This window comes from Pholcus phalangioides, unplaced genomic scaffold (genome assembly GCF_987345545.1).
Source record: "Pholcus phalangioides strain wild (caught in Gottingen) unplaced genomic scaffold, Ppha-v1.0 ptg000010l_1, whole genome shotgun sequence".
NCBI lineage: Eukaryota > Metazoa > Arthropoda > Arachnida > Araneae > Pholcidae > Pholcus > Pholcus phalangioides.
In genome coordinates, this window is record NW_028301603.1 from 5,811,356 (window position 1) to 5,836,536 (window position 25,181).

Below are 25,181 nucleotides of genomic sequence, written 5' to 3' on the forward strand. Positions count from 1 at the left end.
ACTCATTTGGCTTTCTCGATTTCTGAATTCGAGTATCTGTAGCAAAAGCTCTGTCTTGATCCTTTTCTTCTTTAATTTATATTTTACTTTGATTCAAAATTGGAATCCCTTCACCCAGGTTCGACTAAATATTACAGGACCAAGACAAGGGGTTAAGCAATCCATAAGATGAAAGAAAACAACACAACACTTTCGTGAACAAGTAAATCAGAGTCAAATTTTAAGGAAAAGGAAAATATTTAATTTTAACAATTAAAAAATAATAGGTGTAGGTAGCTACCTTTTAACAATTAAAAGGTTATACAGATAAAGGTGGTCGGCTGAAGTTGGTTTTCTGTGGTTCCCAACTTCAAGGCGCAAATGCGAGCCGATCTCCCCGTTAAAAAGTCTCGCCACAGAGAGCAACAGTCCTACAACAATAAATCATTCAATCATAACACTTCACTCATAGTTAGAAAAACTAGTGGCAGATGGCAGCACTACACATAACAAGCATTACAGAGAAACAACATAAACTTCACGTCAGGTTTCACTACACGTACACGCACATTCCCGCATGTACCGATTCGTTGGGGGGGTTCCGCGGGGGGGCGGAGTGCATGTGTGGTGTAGTAGGTAGGGCCTCCAAAAAATGGCTCGGGGATCCATGATGTTCTTAAGTCAGCCACCTCGTTGGGCAATTTGCCTGTTGTGGCGTTGTATTTGTATTTGTATTTGTATTTGTAAATGTAAACATCTACCAAATGAAGGTTAGATTTTCCGAGACAAAAAAAAAACATCGCCTTACAATGATTTAAATAAAAACTTACATATTATCGTTCTGTAATAGTCCGTCGTTAACGGGTGAGCAATCAATCCCTATTTGTTCTAATGACCGAAGAGATGACGACCCGCAGAAGAAGATTCCGTGTCTATTTATGCGGACTACGGTTGAAGCTCGAAGAGGTGAACATGGAGGTAGGTTTATCCATAATGAAGACGGTGACCAGTCGATAGACGAATTTGGAGTGAATGTATGGTGAGATGGCAGCTGAGCGGGAAATTAATTCCACATTTGTAAGAAGCCCTCTGTCTTTACGCCGGTGGTCGTTCACAGTGAATTCGTGGTGGGTCTCTATTAGAAGCCAGTGTGCTGGCCCGTAGACGAACCCTCGGGAAGCTGTCAGCTGTCATGTGGTCGCTCTGCAATGTACACATTTCACTATTTTACGATATTTCACATCATACTATGTTTTCGCGACACCGGAAAGCGATAACGTGTACAACCTACATTTCCGGTATTTAAAAATAATCAAATTAGCACATTTATAATTCGAATTATCAGCGAGCGAACATACAACTCGCTCATAGTATGAAAAGTATCGAGAGTTTACATATTTGACGCAAGCTTCAATTACAAGCGAGAGAAAAATTCTCCTCTGCCAGTAGCGTAGCAATTATCTCAAGAGACTCCTAGCGAATTTTCCCAGAGGGTATGTTGAATAGGCCCCTTGGCGATAACAAACTATATGAAAATGTACTGAGTACAGGTCCTGAAGGGAATTATTCGGCGTTTTAATTTAGCGTTGGCGGAGAAGGGAGAGAGAGGGGGAATTGAGGTACAAAGAAAAAGGGGAAAATCTTAAGGGGACCGTTAAGACCTTCGGAGAAATTCTTCTCGCCAAGGACCCTTAATCACACCCCCTGAAAAACAAACCTTACCTTATATGGCTCGATGACCATCTCTTTCACTCTCTTACAACCCTTTGTAATTCGATCCGTGTTTCTCATCTGGGGCCCCAAGGCAGCAGTACCGTGTACAACTGTATCTTAAGGCCTAAACTTTCTATAGAATAGATTTTCCTTTCCACTATTATTATTCTTATATGTGCCATAATATATACAATTAAAAATAGGTATAATCAAATGATTAATTATGCAAGATTCCGCTGTACAAATAAAACATAACGCAAAAATGTATTCAATATAATAATCTTTTCTTTTTTCTGCAATTAAAACTATTTTAAGATTAAGTTAATGTTATGTTATGATGAATTTTGACAATTCAACATAACAGCTCCACCAAAAATAAACTAAATAAGACTAACTTTTTTCACAATAGGCTTTTGAAGACATGGGATTGTACTTATACTGCACGCATATCCCTACACAACTCCAAAGAAAAGGATAGACCAACAACGTCTCTCTCTCTCTGCTTGTGTTACCATTTTGAGCAAAAGTTACCAAAAGTTACCAAAATTTGAGCAAAAGCTAAATCCGTCCACCGGCAGTTGATCAGGTTGAAAGAGGGAAGGGGAATAAGGAAACGTGTTTTGAGAAGAAGCAAACATCATATATATATATATATATATATATATATATATATATATATATATATATATATATATATATATATATATCTGAGCTCATCATTCCCGAAATAAGAGAAAGCTTCAGGAGGCGAGATATCTCTTGATTGTCGAAAAAAGAATCATCAAGTTAAACGAGATATCTCGTCAACGCAGCTAAGAAAGTTATTTCTCCCCACACTAACCACGTGCTTGTTGTTAAACACACAGTTGCAGTTGAAAAAAATGAAAGCTAAAATTAGAATAATTTATTTTTATAGGACGCATAACCAGTTTTATGTAATAATCTGTTTGCACTCCCAAATCACCAATTGCTACTGGTTATTTTCTCCGACGAACTTTATTATCGCCTTTTGATGTCTTCAAATGTCTAATTTTGAAATTTTGTCTGATGCTATTCATTAGTTCTTAACTGCAGATCCTTCCCGATATAAGAAAGTACCATCCAGAGTCAACCCCGAACTGTTGTGGATGCATTTCTGACTATTTACCTTTTCATGTACAGTAGACCTACTAAGATGCACTTAGAAAAATTTCATCTCCGCAGCTACGGGGACTCAAACCCTAGCCCTTCGATTGCCCTACCAAATAACATGTAGAGTGACAAATCAAATATTTCACCTTTGGAGAGCATATATATTTATCATCATCAACAATTTTCAATCCACTGCTGGATGAAGGTCTCTAAATTTTTCCATTTTACTCTCCCTGATGCTTTAGCCATCCAATTGACTCCAGCCACTTTCCTGATCTCGTTAATCCATCTTGCGTGGGGGGCGCCTTTTCGGACGTTTAACACCACGGGGGGTACCAATCTAGAATACTTGTGGTCCATCTGTTGTTCCGTCTTCTTGCAATATGTCCAGCCCATTCACATTTTAGAATTTTAATTTAATTCTTTCAAGGATATCATATACCTTTGTGTGGTTCCTTATCCGAGTCATTCGTTTTCTGTCTCTCCTTGTGATACTTACTTTATGGCACACCAACTCCGGCCATATATCGCCATACTGCAATTTCCAACCGGTGGAGTTGGATGGGAAATAAAGGTACCATCCACTGGTGGTCACCCCAGGCTCAGTAGGTAAAGAACTCGCTTCTGACGTTGTAGGCCCGGATTCGAACCTACCAACTTTGATGGTGACCTTCACAGTGGAAGACGAATATCTGCGCGACTCGGGCGCCCAATTCCCCTATGGGCTGGGAATCTTATCCAAGTGATTCGTTTCTTTATCTCTTCTTGGGATGCCTAGCATACATCTTTCCATGCTCCTTTGTCTTGTCTGTAGCCTTTGTATCGTCTTGCTTGTGAGTGTCCATGTTTCAGCTCCATAAGTCAGTGCTGGGAGCACACACTGGGTAAACACTTTTCTTTTCAGGCATAATGACATGTGGCTCTTCAGAATTACACAGTTTTTGCCATAAGTGTTCAATACAATCCTTATCCTTCTGTTTATTTTATTAATGATTCCGTTGTCCACGGTAGTTTCTCCTCCCACGTATACATAGCTTTCTACTTCTTCTATCTCTGTGTCAGAGCGAGAGCAAGAGCGTCTTCTTCAACGTAAAGAAGGTAAACATATAGTAAAACTTCGATTAACCGTCACTCATTTAACCGTCAATTTCTGTTATCCGTCATCGTCAAAAAAAAACGAAAAAATAGCGAAGGTTTCAAGGTCGAAAAAGATCAGATCACTGATATGGTCTGTGCAAATGCCACCGGCAATCATAGATTACCCCTGCTTGTAATTGATAAATCCAAAAAACCATGTACTTTCAAAAATGTAGATGTGAACCATTACGCCCAAAAGAAGTGACTGGATGGATCAAAAATAAAAATTTCAGAATGGTTTCAACAACATTTTAATGCCTCAAGTTAGAGCTCAAGTTAGGCCAAAAGCAGTTGCCGCGGGAAGCACTGCTGTAAATGAACAATGCCCCGACACATCCCTCTCGTGAACTCAAAAGTGATGTTGACAAAATAACATGCCTTATTCTCCCAGCGAAGTCAACCGCCCCTTTATCCAGCCTATGGACCAGGGCATAATTGAAAATATGAAGCGACGTTCCAGAAAAGCTTTTATCGAAGGCTTGCTTTCATCTGATGATGCCATGACTAGAAGAGATACAACATAAAGGAAGGTATTTTCAATGTTTCCACTGCCAATGTTATATTGAATTTTATATTAATCGTCTTTTGTTTGTGTAGAATTAAATACAATTTAATGTATAATAAATAGTTCACTTTCAAAAGATTTTATTTCTATTTTCGTCCCAAATCCGCAATGAAATCACGTTACTGTACATATGAATTAAGAGATATCTTTTATCCGTCTATTCTGTTATTCGTCGCAGCCCCAGTACTTACAGCGACGGTTAATAGAAGTTTCACTGTAACTTTAGTTTTTTGCAGATTCATTTTCAAACTAAGTGACTGTTTCAAAATTTCACGAGGGAAAATTTGTAAACAATATTTTGCAAAAATGTGATACTGTGGTTTTTTTGACTTATTGCAATTTGCCTCCGTTGGTTCCTCATAAACTGAAAGAGATCGACGAAATTTTGTCACCTCCCAAAATTTTGACGAACGAGACATCTGAATGCGAACAACTCAATTTTTTTGGTAAGAAGTGAATTGTGACATTTTGCCATCTGAATATAGACTTGCCTTGGCAATTTCTTGTATCATTTCTTCCAGTTCGTCTGGATTACTGCTGATAATTACAATGTCGTCGACGAAACGCAAATGGTTGAGAAATTCGACACTTATTTTAATTCCTTTTTATCTCAATCCAGTTACCTGAATACTTCTTCTAAAACAGCGGTAAAGAGTTTTGGCGAGATAGTATCACCCTGTCTGACACCTTTCCCAAGTTTAACCTTTGCTTTTCCTTTATCCAAATGTTGCAGTTGCTTTGTCATATAATTTCTATATTTATCTAAAGCTTTAACAACAGCAGATGTGACAGAGTCAAACGCTTTCTCAAAATCAGTGAAGGTCATACACAATGGAAATTCGTATTCCTTGTGTCTCTCTATGACTTCCCTGACTGTTTAGATGTGATTCATTGTACTTAAACCACTTCGAAATCCTGCTTGTTCTGTTGATTGGGCTTTGTCCGATTTTTTGGATTCAAGCCTATATGTCAGCAAGAGAGCATATATGTATATATATATCTGGTTGCGTCATGATGCTATTTACGACCACTTATCAGCTGATTGCTGTCACTGGCCATGGCGAGGTGCCATGCAGCATGTATATGCGCTCGAAGTTGAAGTATCTCTCTCACTATAACTTAGTTGGTAGAGCACTCGACCTCGAGTCGCGCAAATCAGTATTTCCAATATCCAGATATACTGAAAATTTGCCATCTTTTCTGGTATATATATATATATATATATATATATATATATATATATTCTATAATATAAAATCACAAACAAACTCGAAAAGGGCCTGTTGCTAAGCAACCGAGTGACGGAAACTCTGTTACGGAAGTGGGTTCGATTGATATATCGATATTCACATTCATATATCGATATGATATCATATATCATATATCGATATTGGGTCGATATTCACATATCGGGACCCATTTGACCCATCGGGACCATGTTATGTGCATGTACCAAGAGGCTCCTACATCCTACAGCAGAGCCCTTAGGCTGGAATTTAGATTTCGAGCCCCCAAACCAGCTTTTCAGGGGCCCCCCTGTGATTAATTTATAGTGTGAAAAATCAAAAAGTGAAAAGAATCGTTGTGGCCCCTGTCAGCCCTTCCTTTGTGGGGGGGGGGAGGTTCATGCCGAGAGGTATATATATATGTGTAATATACACACACAACAGCAGTGCTCCCAACACAGGGTCGGGGTACCCGGGGAAGATTTCTCGTATAAGTAAAAAGTTTTCATTTCCAGGGGCCCTTGATGGATCTCATTGTTTTCTTGCTGCTTTAACGTTGAAAAATTTCGATAGCGGAAGCAAAAGATATATCCAGTCTGGGGCCCCACCAAAAGTATGCGAATTGGTGTCCCGGGTAATTGGTTGGGGGGTCCTGGATTTTATTTGTTGGTAAAACGAATACAAATGAAAATTTTTCATGGTACTCGCTCCATGGGATGGCCGACAAGCTTCCAAGTCGGGGCCCATGTTTACAGGTTTCATTTTGGGTGCCCTGGATTTTATTTGTTGGTAAAACGAATACAAATGAAAATTTTTCATAGCACTCGCACCGGGGGATGACCGACAAGCTTCCAAGTCGGGGGCCCCATGTTTACAGGTTTCATTTTGGGGCCCTGGACGAATCTCATTCTTTTCTGTTGTAGAATTCGCAACAGCGGAAGCCCGAGATAAAGCCAGTCTGGGGCCCCACCAAAAGTATGCGAATTGGTGTCCCGGGTAATTGGTTGGGGGCCCTGGATTTTATTCGTTGGTAAAACGAATACAAATGGACATTTTTCATGGCACTCGCTCCGGGGGATGACCGACAAGCTTCCAAGTCGGGGGCCCCATGTTTACAGGTTTCATTTTGGGGGCCCTGGATTTTATTCGTTGGTAAAACGAATACAAATGAAAATTTTTCATGGCACTCGCTCCGGGGGATGACCGACAAGCTTCCAAGTCGGGGGCCCTATGTTTACAGGTTTCATTTTGGGGGCCCTGGATTTTATTCGTTGGTAAAACGAATACAAATGAAAATTTTTCATGGCACTCGCTCCGGGGGATGACCGACAAGCTTCCAAGTCGGGGGCCCCATGTTTACAGGTTTCATTTTGGGGCCCTGGACGAATCTCATTCTTTTCTGTTGTAGAATTCGCAACAGCGGAAGCCCGAGATAAAGCCAGTCTGGGGCCCCACCAAAAGTATGCGAATTGGTGTCCCGGGTAATTGGTTGGGGGCCCTGGATTTTATTCGTTGGTAAAACGAATACAAATGGACATTTTTCATGGCACTCGCTCCGGGGGATGACCGACAAGCTTCCAAGTCGGGGGCCCCATGTTTACAGGTTTCATTTTGGGGGCCCTGGATTTTATTCGTTGGTAAAACGAATACAAATGAAAATTTTTCATGGCACTCGCTCCGGGGGATGACCGACAAGCTTCCAAGTCGGGGGCCCTATGTTTACAGGTTTCATTTTGGGGGCCCTGGATTTTATTCGTTGGTAAAACGAATACAAATGAAAATTTTTCATGGCACTCGCTCCGGGGGATGACCGACAAGCTTCCAAGTCGGGGGCCCTATGTTTACAGGTTTCGTTTTGGGGGCCCTGGATGAATCTCATTCTTTTCTGTTGTAGAATTTGCAACAGCCGAAGCCCGAGGTAAAGCCAGTCTGGGGCCCCACCAAAAGTATGCGAATTGGTGTCCCGGGTAATTGGTTGGGGGCCCTGGATTTTATTCGTTGGTAAAACGAATACAAATGAAAATTTTTCATGGCACTCGCTCCGGGGGATGACCGACAAGCTTCCAAGTCGGGGGCCCCATGTTTACAGGTTTCATTTTGGGGCCCTGGACGAATCTCATTCTTTTCTGTTGTAGAATTCGCAACAGCGGAAGCCCGAGATAAAGCCAGTCTGGGGCCCCACCAAAAGTATGCGAATTGGTGTCCCGGGTAATTGGTTGGGGGCCCTGGATTTTATTCGTTGGTAAAACGAATACAAATGGACATTTTTCATGGCACTCGCTCCGGGGGATGACCGACAAGCTTCCAAGTCGGGGGCCCCATGTTTACAGGTTTCATTTTGGGGCCCTGGACGAATCTCATTCTTTTCTGTTGTAGAATTTGCAACAGCCGAAGCCCGAGATAAAGCCAGTCTGGGGCCCCAATAAAAGTATGCGAATTGGTGTCCCGGGTAATTGGTTGGGGGCCCTGGATTTTATTCGTTGGTAAAACGAATACAAATGGAATTTTTCATGGCACTCGCTCCGGGGGATGACCGACAAGCTTCCAAGTCGGGGCCCATGTTTACAGGTTTCATTTTGGGGGCCCTGGATGAATCTCATTCTTTTCTGTTGTAGAATTTGCAACAGCGGAAGCCCGAGATAAAGCCAGTCTGGGGCCCCACCAAAAGTATGCGAATTGGTGTCCCGGGTAATTGTTTGGGGGCCCTGGATTTTATTTGTTCGTAAAACGAATACAAATGAAAATTTTTCATGGCACTCGCACCGGGGGATGACCGACAAGCTTCCAAGTCGGGGGCCCCATGTTTACAGGTTTCATTTTGGGGGCCCTGGATGAATCTCATTCTTTTCTGTTGTAGAATTTGCCACAGCCCAAACCCGAGATATAGCCAGTCTGGGGCCCCACTAAAAATCTGCGTATTGCGTCCCCGCTACTGTATGTGGGGCCCTGGATTTTATTCGTTGTAAAATTGATAAAAATGAAAAATTCTCACAGGGGGGTGTCCGACAAGCTTGCAGGTCAGGGCTTCATGGAAATGTTGGCAGGTTGTAATTCGGTGCCCCTGAATGTATCTCATTGATTTTTGTGGTTTAACATTGTAAAATTTGCAACACATCGGTAGCCCAAGATATATCCAGTGTGGGGCCCCACTGAAATTCAGCGAATTGAATCTGGGGACCCCCATGGGGAAGTTTTCTGGGGATACTTGATGAATCTCATTTGTTTTTTGTTGCTTTATTATTATTTTCATTAAAATTCGCTTCTTCAGTAGGCTGGTGCTTTCACACGTCCCTTTCCCCTTTTCCATAGCACGCTGATGAAGTGGGACGAAATAAACAAGATATGTCCGGGAGAGAAGTGGGGGGGGGGGGGGTTGGCCGCCAAAGGCGGCAGGGGGGCAGAGCCCCCCCTAGTATATATATATATATATATACACACACACACACACTAGCCATAATACTCGGCGCTACCCGGGTTTTCTTCAACCACTGGGAGGATTGGAAAAGTGACAAACCTTTATAAAGGAATAAACTGTTATAATGGTAGCATTAAAGATGTGACAAACCATTGTAAAGGCATATACATCTCTGGAACGCATTGTTGGGAACCACGGTAACCAAAGTAAACTTTCTGAAAGTGATTGCTGAGGCCCCAAAATCATTGTTGCTCGACTGCTTTTCGCCCATTTCGGGCATTTCGCCAGCTCTGACGAACTTTTAGAGTAGCCTACGGTTCAATCCGATCCTGTTTGGTATATATGAATAATCTGGCGATGATCGGTCAAAAACAATAGATGTGTATAAAGAACAGACATACATACTTTCAAATTTATGTATATAGATATATCGTACTAAATGTTTATCGTCATCATGTTTTCTGGTTTCTTTTCTCGCAGGTTGATCTCAAACATAAGCATCAAACCGAGGATTCCAATCATATTAGTTTCGGCATCGATCTCAGCGAGTTCTACCTCAGCGTCGAGTGGGACATAATGGCGGTCCCCGCGAGGCGCACGGAGAAGTTCTACAGCTGCTGCGAAGAGCCCTACCCAGACATCACGTTCAACATAACACTGAGGAGGAAGACGCTTTTCTATACGGTCAATCTCATCATACCCTGCGTCTTCATAACTTTCCTATCGATCCTCGTGTTCTATCTGCCGTCGGACAGTGGCGAAAAAGTGTCCCTGAGCATATCCATAGTTCTGTCTCTCGGGGTCTTCTTCCTGCTGCTATCCGAAATAATTCCCCCGACCTCCCTGACGGTGCCGTTGCTTGGCAAGTACCTGCTGTTCACGATGATACTTGTATCCCTGTCGGTGTTCGTGACCATCGCCGTGCTCAATGTGAACTTCCGCTCGCCTTCCACTCACAAGATGGCGCCTTGGGTGAAGAAGGTTTTCATAGACATCATGCCCAAGATACTGTGCATGCAGAGGCCCGATGACCAGGACGACAAGGCTTCGTCCGTCACCAACAACGGCAGCAACCACAGGTTACTGGGTCTTGGGATGATGTCCCCCGTCGACAAGAACGGGGTGGATTACGAATGCTCTTTCGGGACGACACAGTACAATAACCTGCAACCGATGTCCCAGGACCTGATGCCGATCGAGACGGACATCAACGACGTCGACAGCCAAACGGGACCTGACATGGAGAGGGCTGTTCTGAACGTGAGGTTCATTGCTCAACACATGGAGAACCTGGACAACTTCTCAGAAGTATGTTAATTTTTGAAAACGTGATCTTGCGCGATGTACGTATTTCATCTTCCATTGGCAGTGATTTGGCTGACATGCATCCAATTAGTAGGGCCGGTTTCATGCATATTGTGACCGGTACAGATTGACCCACAACATGCATGAAACTGGTTGAATCCACCAATCTGTAGGTGCTGCTGTTAGCGCGAGACGTCACAGTGAGGGAATCACATCAAGAGATCCCGGGTTTGAACCCCCCTCCCCGGGCAACACAATGGTGGTCGGATGAAGTTGCTTTCTGACGTTCCCAATTTCAAGGAGTAAATATGAGCCGATTTACCTGTTAAAATGTCTTGCCACAGAGAGCAACAGGCCTGCAACAGTATGCAAATATTCAATCATTACACTTCACTCATAGATGGCAGTACTGAAAATCCAAGAACACCATACTAGATACGCACTCAGGCTGTTTAGGTATATATACACACACACTTCCGGCACTATTCAATCGGTAGTAAATTGATCATGGCAATAGATCGAAGTTATACTCGGTTTTGAATGGATGAATGAATGTAGACCAAGGGTGCTCAACCTTTCGAAGAGTGAGGGCCACTTCATTTTTTTCAAACATGTCGAGCGTCACTAAGTGGTCTGTAAATGGGGCGCGGGTATCTTGAATGGTCTGCGAATGTGTTGCGGGACACTCAAGTGGTCTGAGAATATACCGCTGGTCACAGATGTGGTCCGGGAATGTGCCGCGGCTCAATTAAGTGAGTTAAGATGTGCAGAGAGCCACTCAAGTGATCTAGAACAGTGCTCCAGCTCGCTTAAATGCTCTGGAATTATGCCACGGGCCATTAAAAGAGTTTGGTTATGTGCTGTTTAATTCATTTTTTAGAATTACATTTTAGGTCACGGGCCAATCAGATGAGTCCGAGGGCCACATTTGGTCAAAATTATGTAACAAACTAAGTTATCGTTAATATTGTAGCTTTATTTTTCAACCATATGTTCAGACACCTGTTAAAAAATACTTATTCGAAAAAGTCCCACGGCGGAAAGCAAGCAGACCTTCAACATGATACAAACATAACGCAAAAATTTAGGTGTCATTTCTCAAACAAGGGAATAACAGATGGTTAGAATAACATAGTCAGCGTGGCCCAACCCCTCGGAGTAATGTGCTTATATACCCCATGGGACACAGCCATTTCTGGCTCTACAGCACAAAACAGTACCGCCGGAGTAGCGTGGTGGTAAGATTCTCGTCTACCAGCGCGAAGGCTGCCTTTGTGGTCCTAAGTTCGAAATCCCAGGGAAGAATATTGAAAATTCTCTAATGAGCTTGAGGTGAACACTGATTGATGGCGCCATTATTTCCAACCCAACTCATTAATGGCAGTAAATTGTAATATAGTGATATGGCCAGAGTTGGTGTTTAGTGAAGTTATAGCATAGCAATGCATATGCTAGGGCCATACATACACGCATTGCAGCATGTTCCTATTTATTAGAAATTTCCCGTGACGAATGGACACATCGAAATCTCTGGGAAATCATCGTTTCGGAAGTTCTTTCATTGTTCCGAAAACTTTTAACATTTTTGAAGTTATTTTTCTAAACCCCCCATAGCCGTGAAAGTGATTTTTTGAAATATACTTTAGTTAAAGACTTTTTTCCCCTGATAAACGCAGTTTTAACAGTAATTTTCTTCAGAATCCATTGTGTGTTGAAGAGAAGTGCGTATTTTTAGAATCCATTACCATTGTTATTATAGTTATTTTACTTAGGATTCATTGTGTGTCGTGCAAGTGATTTTAGTTGAAAAGATTGAACTTATTTCAATTAGAATGAAGTATCTTGAAATAGAATGAAATTGATTATCGAATTAACGATGGATTCCATTTAATTCTATATATATTTAAAGATACTTCATTCCAATTGAAATAAGTTTTTCCGGAAGTAATAATACAAATGCTATGCGGATATACACGGTTCCCTGTACATCCTGATTCGGACTTTATCTCACCAACCATCCATCATAGACGTGTGGTTTCAATTTGAAAAAAAAATGCTTAAAATATGTTTATAAATCACCCTGGATCATAAGTTTTGAGAGCGAAAATAGAAATCTAAATCTTTATACGGTCTCCCGCACTCTAACGTTCAATTAGGAAGTTGGTGTCCTATCTCTTCTGAGCGCATCAAGGAAGTTCCACGTTTATAAGTGCAATATTGGACGAGAGATTTTTTTCTTAATTCAAAAATGGGAGTAAAAAATTATAAAGGACAGCGTATACAAACGGACACAACACTCTTTACCAATCATTTAACGTCCATTTCAGTCCTACAACGATAAATCATTCAATCATAACACTTCACTCATAGTTAGAAAAACTAGTGGCAGATGGCAGCACTACACATAACAAGCATTACAGAGAAACAACAAAAACTTCACGTCAGGTTTCACTACACGTACACGCACATTCCCGCATGTACCGATTCGTTGGGGGGTTCCACGGGGGGGGGATGTGGGCGGGGTGCACGTGTGGTGTAGTAGTAGTAGGTAGGGCCTCCAAAAAATGGCTCGGGAATCCATGATGTTCTTAAGTCAGCCACCTCGTTGAGCAATTTGCCTGTTGTGGCGTTGTATTTGTATTTGTATTTATGCTTTTCCAACGTTTCTCCAAAGTTTGAATTCAAATATTTCAGCAAATATTGCACTTGGATGCTGGCCTCTTTTTTGCTATCCTCTGTAGAGATAGGGTAACAACTTTGTAATAAAAAGTCAGAAGACGGGGGTGGGGCACCGTACAAAATTTTGATTTTTTTATATTTCCTGGCACACTGTATTTTAGTTCTAAAAACGTAGATTTTCATTTCTGAACACATTTTTGAGCATTTTTTAGGTTGGTACCATCCTTCTACAACGAACGGCTGACGAGATAATGACCCGATTAGGACTTGCAGGACACCCTGTATATTAGATATATATCTGCAGAGTATTTATCCTCGACATTAACAACTACAATGTGCATCATCACATAAAACCCTACTCATATTATGCTCTTCACGTAATTTACTGACAGGCACGAACGCGGGCAGAGAAAGAAATCAGTTGCACACGTCACTTTCATTTTGAAATTAACTAAATTTATTGAAGGATGTAGTCATTAAAACATGGATATTAAAGTCACTAAAAAACAAGAGCACATTTTTCAAGAGCAGGGGAAAGAAATTGCGATCCCCCCCCCCTTCTCTCTCTTTCAGTGCAGACGCAGGATCCAAATATGTCTGGCCTGTGGTCTAGATTAAGACACATTTTGGCTCTCGGCCAGACCGAGACGCTGACATTTTAACTTTTTTGTGTTGTTTCATGGCAATGCACATATCCCCTCTCGCCCCTAACACATATATGTGCAGTGAATGACCAGTTAATGTGGTGTTCTCCCAAAGAAGAAGATTGGTAGACCCGCATTGCAGGTACTGGCACAAGAAGGGGAAAATATTCCTTCTTTGGCTCTCTCTTTGTGCCGTTTTTTTTTATCGCAAGGCTATGATTCAAGCAAGTGACCGGAAGAATGAAACTGATTTCAAGCTGCTACAAATAATGCCTAATGCTTCAGCAAAGATACTTGCTGATTGCACCAATCGGATTCATCAATGATTCGAAATGTGGTGACATGATCATCCGCGTACGATTCAATTGCTTCTTCTAATAAGAATGAATATGTTGATGAGATGACCTCCACCCAGATAACGATACACAGCGACGATCCAACTTTGGTTCATTTTGAGACGTCTATTTGTCCCTGTGAAGTTTTACTTAACTGTGTACGAGTTTATAAGGGGTCATTCAAGTATTACGTCAACATCGATGAGGGAGGGGGGGGGGTGTTTTCCGATATGCTGACTTCTGATGACAAGGGGGGGAGGGTGGTTTGCATAATGCTTACGTCATAAACCACCCTTTATGAAAATATGAAATATTCTTAATGGCATACGACTTGCTGCGCCAACAACGAGAAAAACCTTGTGATAGTTTGTGGGAAGTAACACCCCTCCCCCCGCCCCCTATTGATAAGTGCCTTACAGAGCCACTTTAATTATCTCTAAATGTTTCACGGATCCTTCAAGTGCTCTGGAAATGTGTCCGCGGTAACTTGAGTGATGTATAACCACACTGGGGGGGGGGCACTTAAGTGTTCTAAAACTTCGTCACATGTCACTCAAGGGATCTCTAAATGTGTCACGGATCGCTTAAGTGTTCTGGAACTGTGTCCCGGGTCATTTAAGTGATCTGAAAATGTGCCACGGGCCGCTTAAATTCTCTGGAATTCTACCACGGGACACTTAAGCGATCTATAAATGTGCCGCTTAGTTCATTTTTACAAAATTAGGTTTGGGTCCAGGCCGCATCAGATAACCCCCGGGCCAAGGACCTTCATGCGATTTATCATTATATGGCTTAGAGGGTGGGTCGCAATGGATGTATTAAAAATAAATTTTGAGTCCATTGCCTTTTCAAATTACATTGAAATTAACATAAATTGGTTTTATAATAACATATAAAGATATTTTCTTCCGAAATTTCAATTGAAAAAATATTTTTGCATTAAAAACATAAAATTTTTGATCGTCGGGGGGGGGGGGGGATGTGTACGTCTCTGATCCCACCAATATGCGTTAGGATTCAGGGGGCAGAGCTGATTACGAAATTTTGATGACAAGGGAGAAGGGGGTCAAAAATGGCTAAAAATTTGCTGACGTAATACTTGAACGGCCCCTAAGGTATTATGATCGCTCGGACCTGTTTCTTCTCAACGAGTTGTAAACTTAGCCCATCGCAAAAAAAGTTGTGCAGCAGTATGTGTGGTAAGATAAGAATCGTCATGACCATTTTCATGCAGGCGCAGAACCATGGTAATGTGCCGGGGGTGGCGTGATTTATTGGGTAGTTTCTATTAAACTCCATATTTTACGGACGAGACTAATTTTTCCTCATATAAAAGTATGAATGAATCTTGACTTCCTCATTCCTCAAACTGACCGTCAAGGGCTAAAGTCAATCGCCCCTCCTGTAAACATGTCCCTGTGTTTAAGTCACTCTTTTGTTCGCTAATAATTTCGTCACACTCTTTAGGCCACTATTTTGTCCTCTCACATTCTTTCACACTCTCTACGTCACTCTTTTGGTCACTGAATGACGTAGTTCCTTGTTCTCTAGCCAACTCCCATGACCGCACACAGTATCGTCCAATCATTCTCTAGTCCACTCTTTCGGTCACAAACATTAATGCACACTCTCTGTGCGTCGCTCTTTTGTCAACTCCTATAAGCTAAACACTCAAGGCCTACTTGTACATTTTCGGATTGTGGAAGAGAACATGGAGTCACTCACACACACGTTTGCACAATCTTTAGGTCAATCACATGTTCGCACACTCTTTAGGTCACTCACATGTTCGCACACACATGGTCGCTCTTTTGGCCGCTCACTGGCCTGGTCATTTGCTCTGTAGGTAAGGGCGGATTCATAGATTTTCCACCCTATACCCATTCGAATCTGATTTTTTTGACTACTCAGTTTTCGAATTGACCGCCCTGGGATATAGCCCGCTTAGTTGGCATAAGTTGTTTGGATCTGAATCTTCAGCAATTCTGTTGATGCATTTTTCCTTTTTTATAGTAATGGGACAAAACTAGGTGATAAAATCTCGGCCGTATGTCTCGCTTCAATTTCAATGAAATATAGTCAGCCATATGATACTTTATGAGTAAGAAATTGGGAAATAATAGCGATTCACCCTGGAACATATCGCTTTGAGATCGCCATTGGTAAAAACACACGCACGCATTTTCACAACTATCAACCTCATATAGTCCCCTCCCTCCAGTTTGTAATCAGCGCGAAGCCCCATACGATGAAAACTTAGAAGATCTCCAAGCCTCAAAAATCGGGCTATTAATGTCTACTTCAACAAACTATAGTTTGTCGATACCGCCAGTTCAGCTCCATAGACTTTTGTGTCTCAAGTACATTGAATGAGCTTTCGACAAGCCCTCGTCCATTGTAATTAACCACCGTTCAAACATCAAACTGTCCTTTCTCTCTCTCTCTCTCTGTTAAGACAACGCATGAATTTTTCAAGTGGTTTCCTCTGCTGGAATCCAATTATCTACAGCAATATCCACGTTTTGAAGTACACCCTTATGTTTTATCTACAGTAAGACGTTAAAACGGCTATGTATAGAACAGAATCTCTTTCTCTTAGTCCCTGCTATTTCTAACCTCTTAAAAACTGAGAGTAACCTTAGCCTGTCGAAGAACTTCCTCTCGCGTTGCCGGAAGACACATACTTTTTGGTTCTTTATTTGGCGAGTTTTCTCTCCACAAAATGTTCCCCCTATACCATCGTGTTTGTCTTCTTTTAATCGATGGCGATTTTTCTTTTTTGTGTTTTGTCTGTGAAGGGAGTTTTAATTAATTCAGTTTCACGTCTCTCTTTTATTCTGTGTGTTGACTTTAGTGCTCGCGAACTCGAAGAAGTTGTGCCTCAGGTGTGCTTTTACTACTCAACGACCCCTCTCTTCAGGAATCGAGAAACGTCATCATCAGCTCTCAGGATGGGTGTATTATCACTATACAAATAAGGCCATTATATTAGATGACGTTAATTACGTAGGATGTTTCATTCACTTTTCTTCTTTCTGTTATTGTTTTTTTTTTCTTCTTCTTTTCCTAGATCGAAGGAGACTGGCAGTACGTTGCGATGGTCCTGGATCGACTATTCCTCTGGGTATTCACAGTCGCATGTGTGGTTGGGACAGCTTTCATTATACTGACGGCGCCGTCGTTATTCGATGACAAGCATCCCATAGACATCATACTATCGAAAGTAACGCCGAGGCTGGCACGGTACAAAAACTAACACTCGCCAGACTTTCACTTGTTCAATGAACTGCACCACAAAACAAATGAATGTTGTCAAGTGTGTTATTTCCCCCCTCCCATGAATATTGGATTCCAGGATACCGGATACGCTCAGATAACTAACTATCTTGTACTAATGTATCCAATTTGTAATTATATTCGAATCACATATTATGACCTCTTTGGGGATGTGGAGTTAACAGATAGAAGAGGGCTGATTGAAAAATAAATTCACACTATGCGTGTAGCGTTACAGCGGATGGGGCATTACGTATATGCGCCTAACTTACGTGGGTTCTCTGGCGCAGTGGTGTCTTTCTATGTACATCGACATCATATTTGGTAACAGTGGCTATTTCGAGACGGAGTGGGAACTTGTCCAGCAAACAATCAAATTCGGCGTAAATGTCAGGAGCACAGAATCCTAAAATGTTATGCATTCTTATGGCAGCCGCGGCATTGAAACGGAAAGTCATGTGAATCGTTTTGAATAGCACTCGTGCTTCAACTGCACATCTAAGTTTAGATCATGGTCCCCCACTTTTTTCCTTAGAGAGACCATGCTGGGGAAACTTCATATTGTCAAGGCCCATTCAAGAGTTAAGCCCCAGATCTCATGCAGTGGCAACTACCCCAAAAACAACCTGAAAGCCCCTCACAGTGACACCAAGAAAAAGAGGACGGAAACCCTGCTTGAATCCGCTCCCAAAAAACACGGACTATCGCAATCGATCAGGAAAATGATTCCGGAGGTCAATGTGATCACTTCCACAAAACTGAATGGAAGCCCCATTACTTTCCTCTAATCTTTATGTGCAGAGAGGGATTTTCGGTGTCGAGAACACACTTCAAACCTTGCATTGCTGTTTGCATCAGAAAAAGACCTTTGGATATGTCTTTGTCTAGAAGGCTTCTCCGGTGTCATTTTGTCATTCCACATCCGCGTTTTCCACTCAAAACAGTCTTCTTATGAATCAATGCTTCATTTCCATAAGCATGGCGCAAAACTTCACGTATTTCTTGTCTTTCATTGGCTGAGTTTGAAGCAGAATTTGTTCACCTTGTTGCTCTAGTTTGCAGGCCTCACAAAAGTCACTCGTTATGAATGTGGTCACCAAATACAGTTGACACAACTTTTGATGCAGACTGAACTAGGCCAGTTAGGGTCGCTGCTATTGACCGATACCAGACGCATCAGTTTGCTGTTATATTATGTGCTGACATAATATGAGCGACACTCAGAACCGGAGAGCAAATGAAACACGCACTGTTCAAGCTGTCAATTAGACAATCTCGAAAATAACCTGAAAACTGATTTTACCTGTATAGTAAGATACGAGTACATGTAGTTACCTGCAAAGTTTTTTTTTCCCCACAGCTGGCTAATGCGAAGATGAATTCAGGAAAGAAAGAAAATTTAACTGAGCCCCAGAGGGGCAGCCCTGGTGTTGCAGTACGCAGTCCCTAGGGTTGAAATTGCTGGAAATCGAGCCCACGTCCTCTCATTTGTCAAGTGAGTGCCCTAGACCACTACGCTACAAAGGCAACGAATCACAATCTTTCCTTAGTGCTCTTGTGCGCTGAACGGGACCATTCATGGACGGTCGAACCAAACTCAGGCTAAAACTCGCAATTGCTGACACTGGCACCAGATGACGACTTATCTATGGATGATGTCACTCTCCTCTATTCACATGAAGGTTTCTCAGCAATTGGCTGATGAACTTCAGTGCGTTCAGCGCGCACACGAGCTCTAACGGAAAGATTGAGATTCGTTGTCTCTGCAGTCTACTGGTCTAGGGCGCTCCTCAAGGGCGATTGGATTTTCTTTCATCTTCTCATCAGCCCAGCTGTTAAAAAGCTTTCGTATATGAATGGCGGAGAGTGACCTTACTCCTTGGATGTACTTACCTCCTATCTCATTGAACCCGGTAAGTCGAAATCGAAGGCACATGTAATATGGAATCGTCCCGATGCTGCCATAGCAGGTACCTGTTTGTTTCGTATTGATCCGAGAAATAAACACTAAACATTTCCAGAGAGGTCATTCAAAACTTTAAGCATTTATATGAATGGATAATCAGAAAATAACAAAATGATTTTGTCTTAGATTAAATTATAGAGGGTGGGTGTCGAAACTCCGAGAAGCATTTCAAAAATAAATTTAAAAACAAAATCAACTATTTCATAAAAATTTGTGCGATTTCTACGGAAATATCATTATGGCGTTTGTGATATAAAAAAATACTCACAGATGGAGCTATACAAATTAAAATTTAGTGATACAGCGCCATCTGTGACGAATAGTTTGAAATATTTTCTAATTTGCCAAAAAAAAAAAACCCCTACGCCATAATAACTATTTCAGTGCGAATCGCAAAACGTTTACGCAAATGATAGATTTTACATTAATTTTTGAAATGTAAGATGGACGTACCACGCACCCATCATATTTATTTTTCAAAGTTCGCTTGTATTGCTATAACCATTTATTTATTTATTTTTTGCATTCAATATTTTCGGCTGAAACTAATGGCTCGAATTTTCCCCCCGCGATGAATGAGTAATTTAAAATTATCATTATGAACGCGCGTATGGATATGTGGAATTATTGCGTATGTGCACGCCCGAACGGATTCTTCCGAGCGTTCTCATCCCCGAGACATTGATTCTCAAACAATTACGAAACTTCTGCTCGTTATGACAAATTAATCACGATGAGAACGTCTGAAGGTCCATAAATCTCAAACAATTGTCAGAAGTTTCTTGGAATCGATGGGAATTCTTCGAGTAGTTTTCTTGAATCGAGGGGGAAAAGGGGAGAAAGATTCGTTTTGTATGAATGTGATTATATTATCCGAACAAATCGCTGATTCATACTTTGCTGGGGTATGGATGTAACAATAGAGCTGTAATAGATGGTCGAGTCTCTAGATTAAAACTCTAAAACTGAATTTATAGAGGAATTTTTACGAGAGGTTCTTTCGAGAATTTTACTGAATATATTATATGTATAGTATGTTGTGTATGGGGGAAAGAGCTAAAAATAATGACAATATTTCAAGTGACGTCGTATAAATGGAATTATATTTTATTTCTCAGTGTTGTCTATAATGATCGTAACACCAAAAGATTGGCATGTGAGATATATACGGAAGGGAGGGAGATGTTTAATCAAAAGTGTCCGACAAAGAATTAAAATTAAAATCCAAGGAAAATGATCCAATCAATGGAAATTATCTGAAACATCGGCGATTGAAGTTCTTGATGTTTTCCAGTTTTTGGGCTGAAAAGCAGGCAATAGCAGAAAACTATACCAGAAAGAAAACTGTCCGGTCCCGTAAAATACGGGACATAGAGTCGGCATTGCTTTTAATTTCACTTAGGGCGGTATTCACCGACATGGTTTAAACTAGAAACAATTTTTTGATTACAGATCGACACGGATTGGTTAAATTCAGGATTTTAACCAATCTATGTTAATCTCTTATCCAAAAATTGTGACTACAGTTTAAACCATGTCGGTGAATATTGCCCTTAGTCACCTTCTCCCTCACTACGAAATAACTGTTTCGGAGAAATTTGAAAACTGCGAAAAATATGAAGAAAAAAGTTGAGCATCTAAACCTCCGATATCTCTCGGTGAATTCCCATTGCTACGGAGACGAATTTTCCTTTGGTTTTATCCCATTCAGACCCAGTGCCCATCTAAATGAAAATAACTTTCAAATGCCCACAGCAATTTTTTTTTTTTATCGCGTGATGTGAGGTTCATTACTGGCTTTCAGGTATTGACAACAATCCCTTTTATTGATCAGATTTATGTTTCTACGTTGGTAACACTACAGTGGCAACGTTGCCACGATTTATGGCAGTAATCGTTAGCTAGTAGACAGTGGAGGAAATTTCATTAATCGATAATTTTTCTTGAGTCTTTTGAAGTTGTATTTTTCCTATAATATTTTTGGTGGTTATAGCCATTATTGGGCACATCTCCTTACTAAGGTAAGTGACGTTCTCATAAATTGTTTGCGTTGCTCGAGGGGTTAGAGCACCAACTTCTCTGCGAGTATGAAAAAAACCGAGCACACTGAGAATAACTTTCCTCCGGCTATTTCCGCAGTCTATGGGTTAATCAATAGAGATTACAATCGTTAACGAAGAAAGATTGGCTAAGATGGAAGGATTTTGGGCTGATTGCCCGTGGTGAATAGCAGCCCCATTCTATCATTCACAACTACAGAACAGTCCAAAAACTCCTTCATGATAGCGCACGTGATGGTCGGGCGTGAAAGCCTGGCATGTTACGGAGAGAGATGTTTCTCTTTGGGGGGACCCTATTTTCAGAAAGATTTTGACTTGGAAGAAATGGGTGGATGGAAACTTGGAAGAAAGAAGTGGGTGCAAAGAAGAACCACTAGAGCACTGCTTCCCAAAGTGGGCAATATCTCCCCCCACCCCTGGCGGGCGATAGAATCTGCGAGTATAACATAGGATCCTATGGGTTCGCTTGAGTCGGGGGACGATGAGAGAAAAAATTTCTGAAGAAGGGGGGCGATGGTACAAAAAGTTTGGGAAACTATTCACTAGACTAGAGCATCAGCGGGGTATTTTTTTCAAGGCTTGATGTACAAAGAGAGACTTGATTTGTTAAACATGTTTTCTTTAGAACATAGTTTCCCAAACTTCTTGTTCCATCGCCCCGTTCATCAGCAATTTTTTCCTCTCATCGCCTCCAAGCTGAAGTAAATCCATAGGAACCTATGTTGTATCCGTAGCTTATATATCACCCCCCCCCCCTGGAACATTCCACCGCCCACCAGGGGGCGACATTGCCCACATAGGATCCTATGTTATATCCGCAGCTTCTCTATTGCCCCCCACTCCTGGAACATTCCACCGCTCACCAGGGGGCGATATTGCCCACTGTGGGAAACACTGCTTTAGAACTACGTAGGCGTCTTGGAAATATGATCGAAGCATCTAAGATTTCCAAGAGGGATCGATATGATGGTTCATGAAATATTGTTACTCCGTCTTTCAAATGCTTCGACTCGGGTACACCATTTTCGATTAGTTAGGGATAATTCTAAGATGTTGTGTCGCTGGAGTGATTCTCCAACAGGCTTTTAAATGCATTGGGATAGCTTATAATCTCTCGGCGTGAATCCCCCCAACGGTAGACACCTTCAAGAAAAAATATGATAAGATGGGTGGAAAAGTAATCGTGAAGTTTCATTCACATATTTAAAAAATGACGAACTTGACAATTGAACCTTGTCAATTGACAATTCGGATCGGGTAGCAATGTGATCACACGGAAGTACAAAATTTATCAATGGTGTTACGATTTCTATAGACGGCACGTATTTTTTTATTACTGTCTGGCAACGATGGAGACCAAAATTTTACAAGGAAAAACGACAACACATCAATGAGCTTGTAGAAAAATAAACTTTCAATCAGATCGATTCATATTTAGCCGATGTTTATTTTATAAATTTTTTTTAATGTGAATGTTATTGAATATCCTATTGATGTTTTTTTCGCAAATTCTAAGTAATTTATAAAAATAAAAGTAATTATGCACGTGTGTAATCTAGTACGTAGTGCATGAGAAATTATTGAGACCACTTTCTGCATATCCGTTATTGTTATATTGTTGTTCTATAGGCCCTGTAGAAGACGTAGTCTATATGCAGCTACTCCTAAACTTACGAAAGTATCCATCATGATCATCGCCTCTGCGAGTTCAACAATTCCAAAGTCGAAATCACGCCAATATGGCACCAGTTCACTAATTGAGATCAGAAACAAAAAGAAGAAGGCTGTTCTGCTTTGAAAATGATTTTCGCCAAGTGCTGCCAAGGACAATTTTTTATTCCCCAAGCATCCGCTGAAGTCAATTTTAAATTTGTAAGATACTCGTCGGTGTCAATTTTCAATCCGCCAAATACTACGAATTCAATTTCCAATTCAACAAATACTGCCGATGCCAATTTTTAATTGGACAAAATATTGCAGACAGCGATTTTTAATTGGACAAAATATTGCAGACAGCGATTTTCAATTCAACAAATTACTATCAAATTCGATAAATGCCGATTTTCAATTCGCCGAATATCACCAATGGTAATTTTCAGTTAGCGAAAGTATTGAAAATGGTGATTCCCGATTCAGAAATTTACCGCCAATATCAATTTTCTATTCGCCAAATACCACTAATATCATTTTTCAGTTCGCCAAATATACCACTGATGTCAATTTTCAATTCGCCAAATACCACTGATGTCAATTTTCAATTCCTGAAGTACCACTGATGTCAATTTTCAATTCGTCAAATACCACTGATATCAATTTTCAGTTCGCCAAATATACCACTGATGTCAATTTTCAGTTCGCCAAATACCACTGATGTCAATTTTCAATTCGTCAAATAATACTGATGTCAATTTTCAATTCGCCAAATTGTGTCCATTTTATTTTCGCCAAATACAGCCTTTGCCGATTTCAATTTGCCAAAATATTGCAGATGGGGGAGATTTTCAATTCAGCACACTACCACCAATATTAATTTCAACTCTTCGAATCCCGCCAAAGCCTATTTTTGATTCGCCAAGCTCATCAAACTTATCTGTTCGTCACTCGAACAGTGCGTATATAAGTCGAACTTTCGTAAGTCGGGTAGTGGCTGCGTGCTGTAAATTTTGAACATGGTGCAGTAGAACCTCCCATGACGGACGCCGCCCCCAGCCCACCTCTCTTAGTAGACACACTCATCGAATAGTGCCGAGAAAGTAGGGCCCCCCCCCCTATTCAAGCCGAAACTCACAGTTGGCGGAAAAGTTTTCTGTCCCATGGATGTCCGTTATGGAGAGGTTTCCACTGCATAACTAAAAATGCACCAAATGTCATGGTTCAACCCTTTGACCAAAACATTATATAATGAGAAAGCGACCCCAATTCTGATTGTAAAATGAGCATGAAATTTTCAACTACGCGATATACAAAACAATGTATTTAGTGTGGAAATCCATTTTTCCTAAAAACCATGGATTTGTCTCATTGATGTACAAAATTGTTGTTATAATATGATTTTGGTAATTCGTTGACACAGATCTTGCACATGACCAGTGTATGCGCACGAAACTTAGCAAATCGTTTGTGACTATTCAGTGATAATAGATAAAGTAATTGTTGTTTTCGATCATTTTTCCCTTATACCTTACTACGAATAAAATATATTGTATTGTTTTGAATTACACATTGTGTTGTTATTTTTGTTATCGGTCGAGTCAATACTTCTTATGATCTCAATTTCGAACTCTCTAAATATACGTGTACTGAATATCTAGAAACAAAGTGTTTTAAATATGTATGGCCTGCAGGCCATATGTAGCCAATGACGTATTTACGGCGGGGGGCATTAGCGAGATATAGCCCAGGGCGGTAAATTTGAGGAGCTAGTGGTCAAGAAAACTAGTAGAATGGGAGAAGGGCGGAAAAATTTGTATGACCCTATATATAATTCCCCCTATGCCGAGACAATAAGGGGCTAGTCAGTAGTCAGTGGGTGACCAAGAAAGTGTGAAAGCATGAGAATGACCAAAAGTGCGATGCGTAAACGTGTAAATGGCAGAAAGTGTAAAAGCACGAGAATGACCAAAAGTGCGATGTGTAAACGTGTAAATGGCAGAAAGTGCAAAAGCACGAGAATGACCAAAAGTGCGATGTGTAAACGTGTAAATGGCAGAAAGTGTGAAAGCACGAGAATGACCAAAAGTGCGACGTGTA

At 41.1% G+C, this 25,181-nt stretch overlaps 1 protein-coding gene across 1 annotated transcript in view; it reads left to right on the plus strand.

Moving 5' to 3' along the window:
• LOC149080796 (acetylcholine receptor subunit alpha-like 1) overlaps window positions 1-24,649 on the plus strand; it is a 56,906-nt gene extending 32,257 nt beyond the window's left edge. The window contains exons 5-6 of the mRNA XM_089237475.1: window positions 9,647-10,474; window positions 17,200-24,649. Coding sequence (XP_089093601.1) covers window positions 9,647-10,474; window positions 17,200-17,385 — 1,014 coding nt within the window. The 3' untranslated portion in view covers window positions 17,386-24,649. The remainder of the gene's footprint in view (window positions 1-9,646; window positions 10,475-17,199) is intronic.
• Window positions 24,650-25,181: the final 532 nt, after the last annotated feature.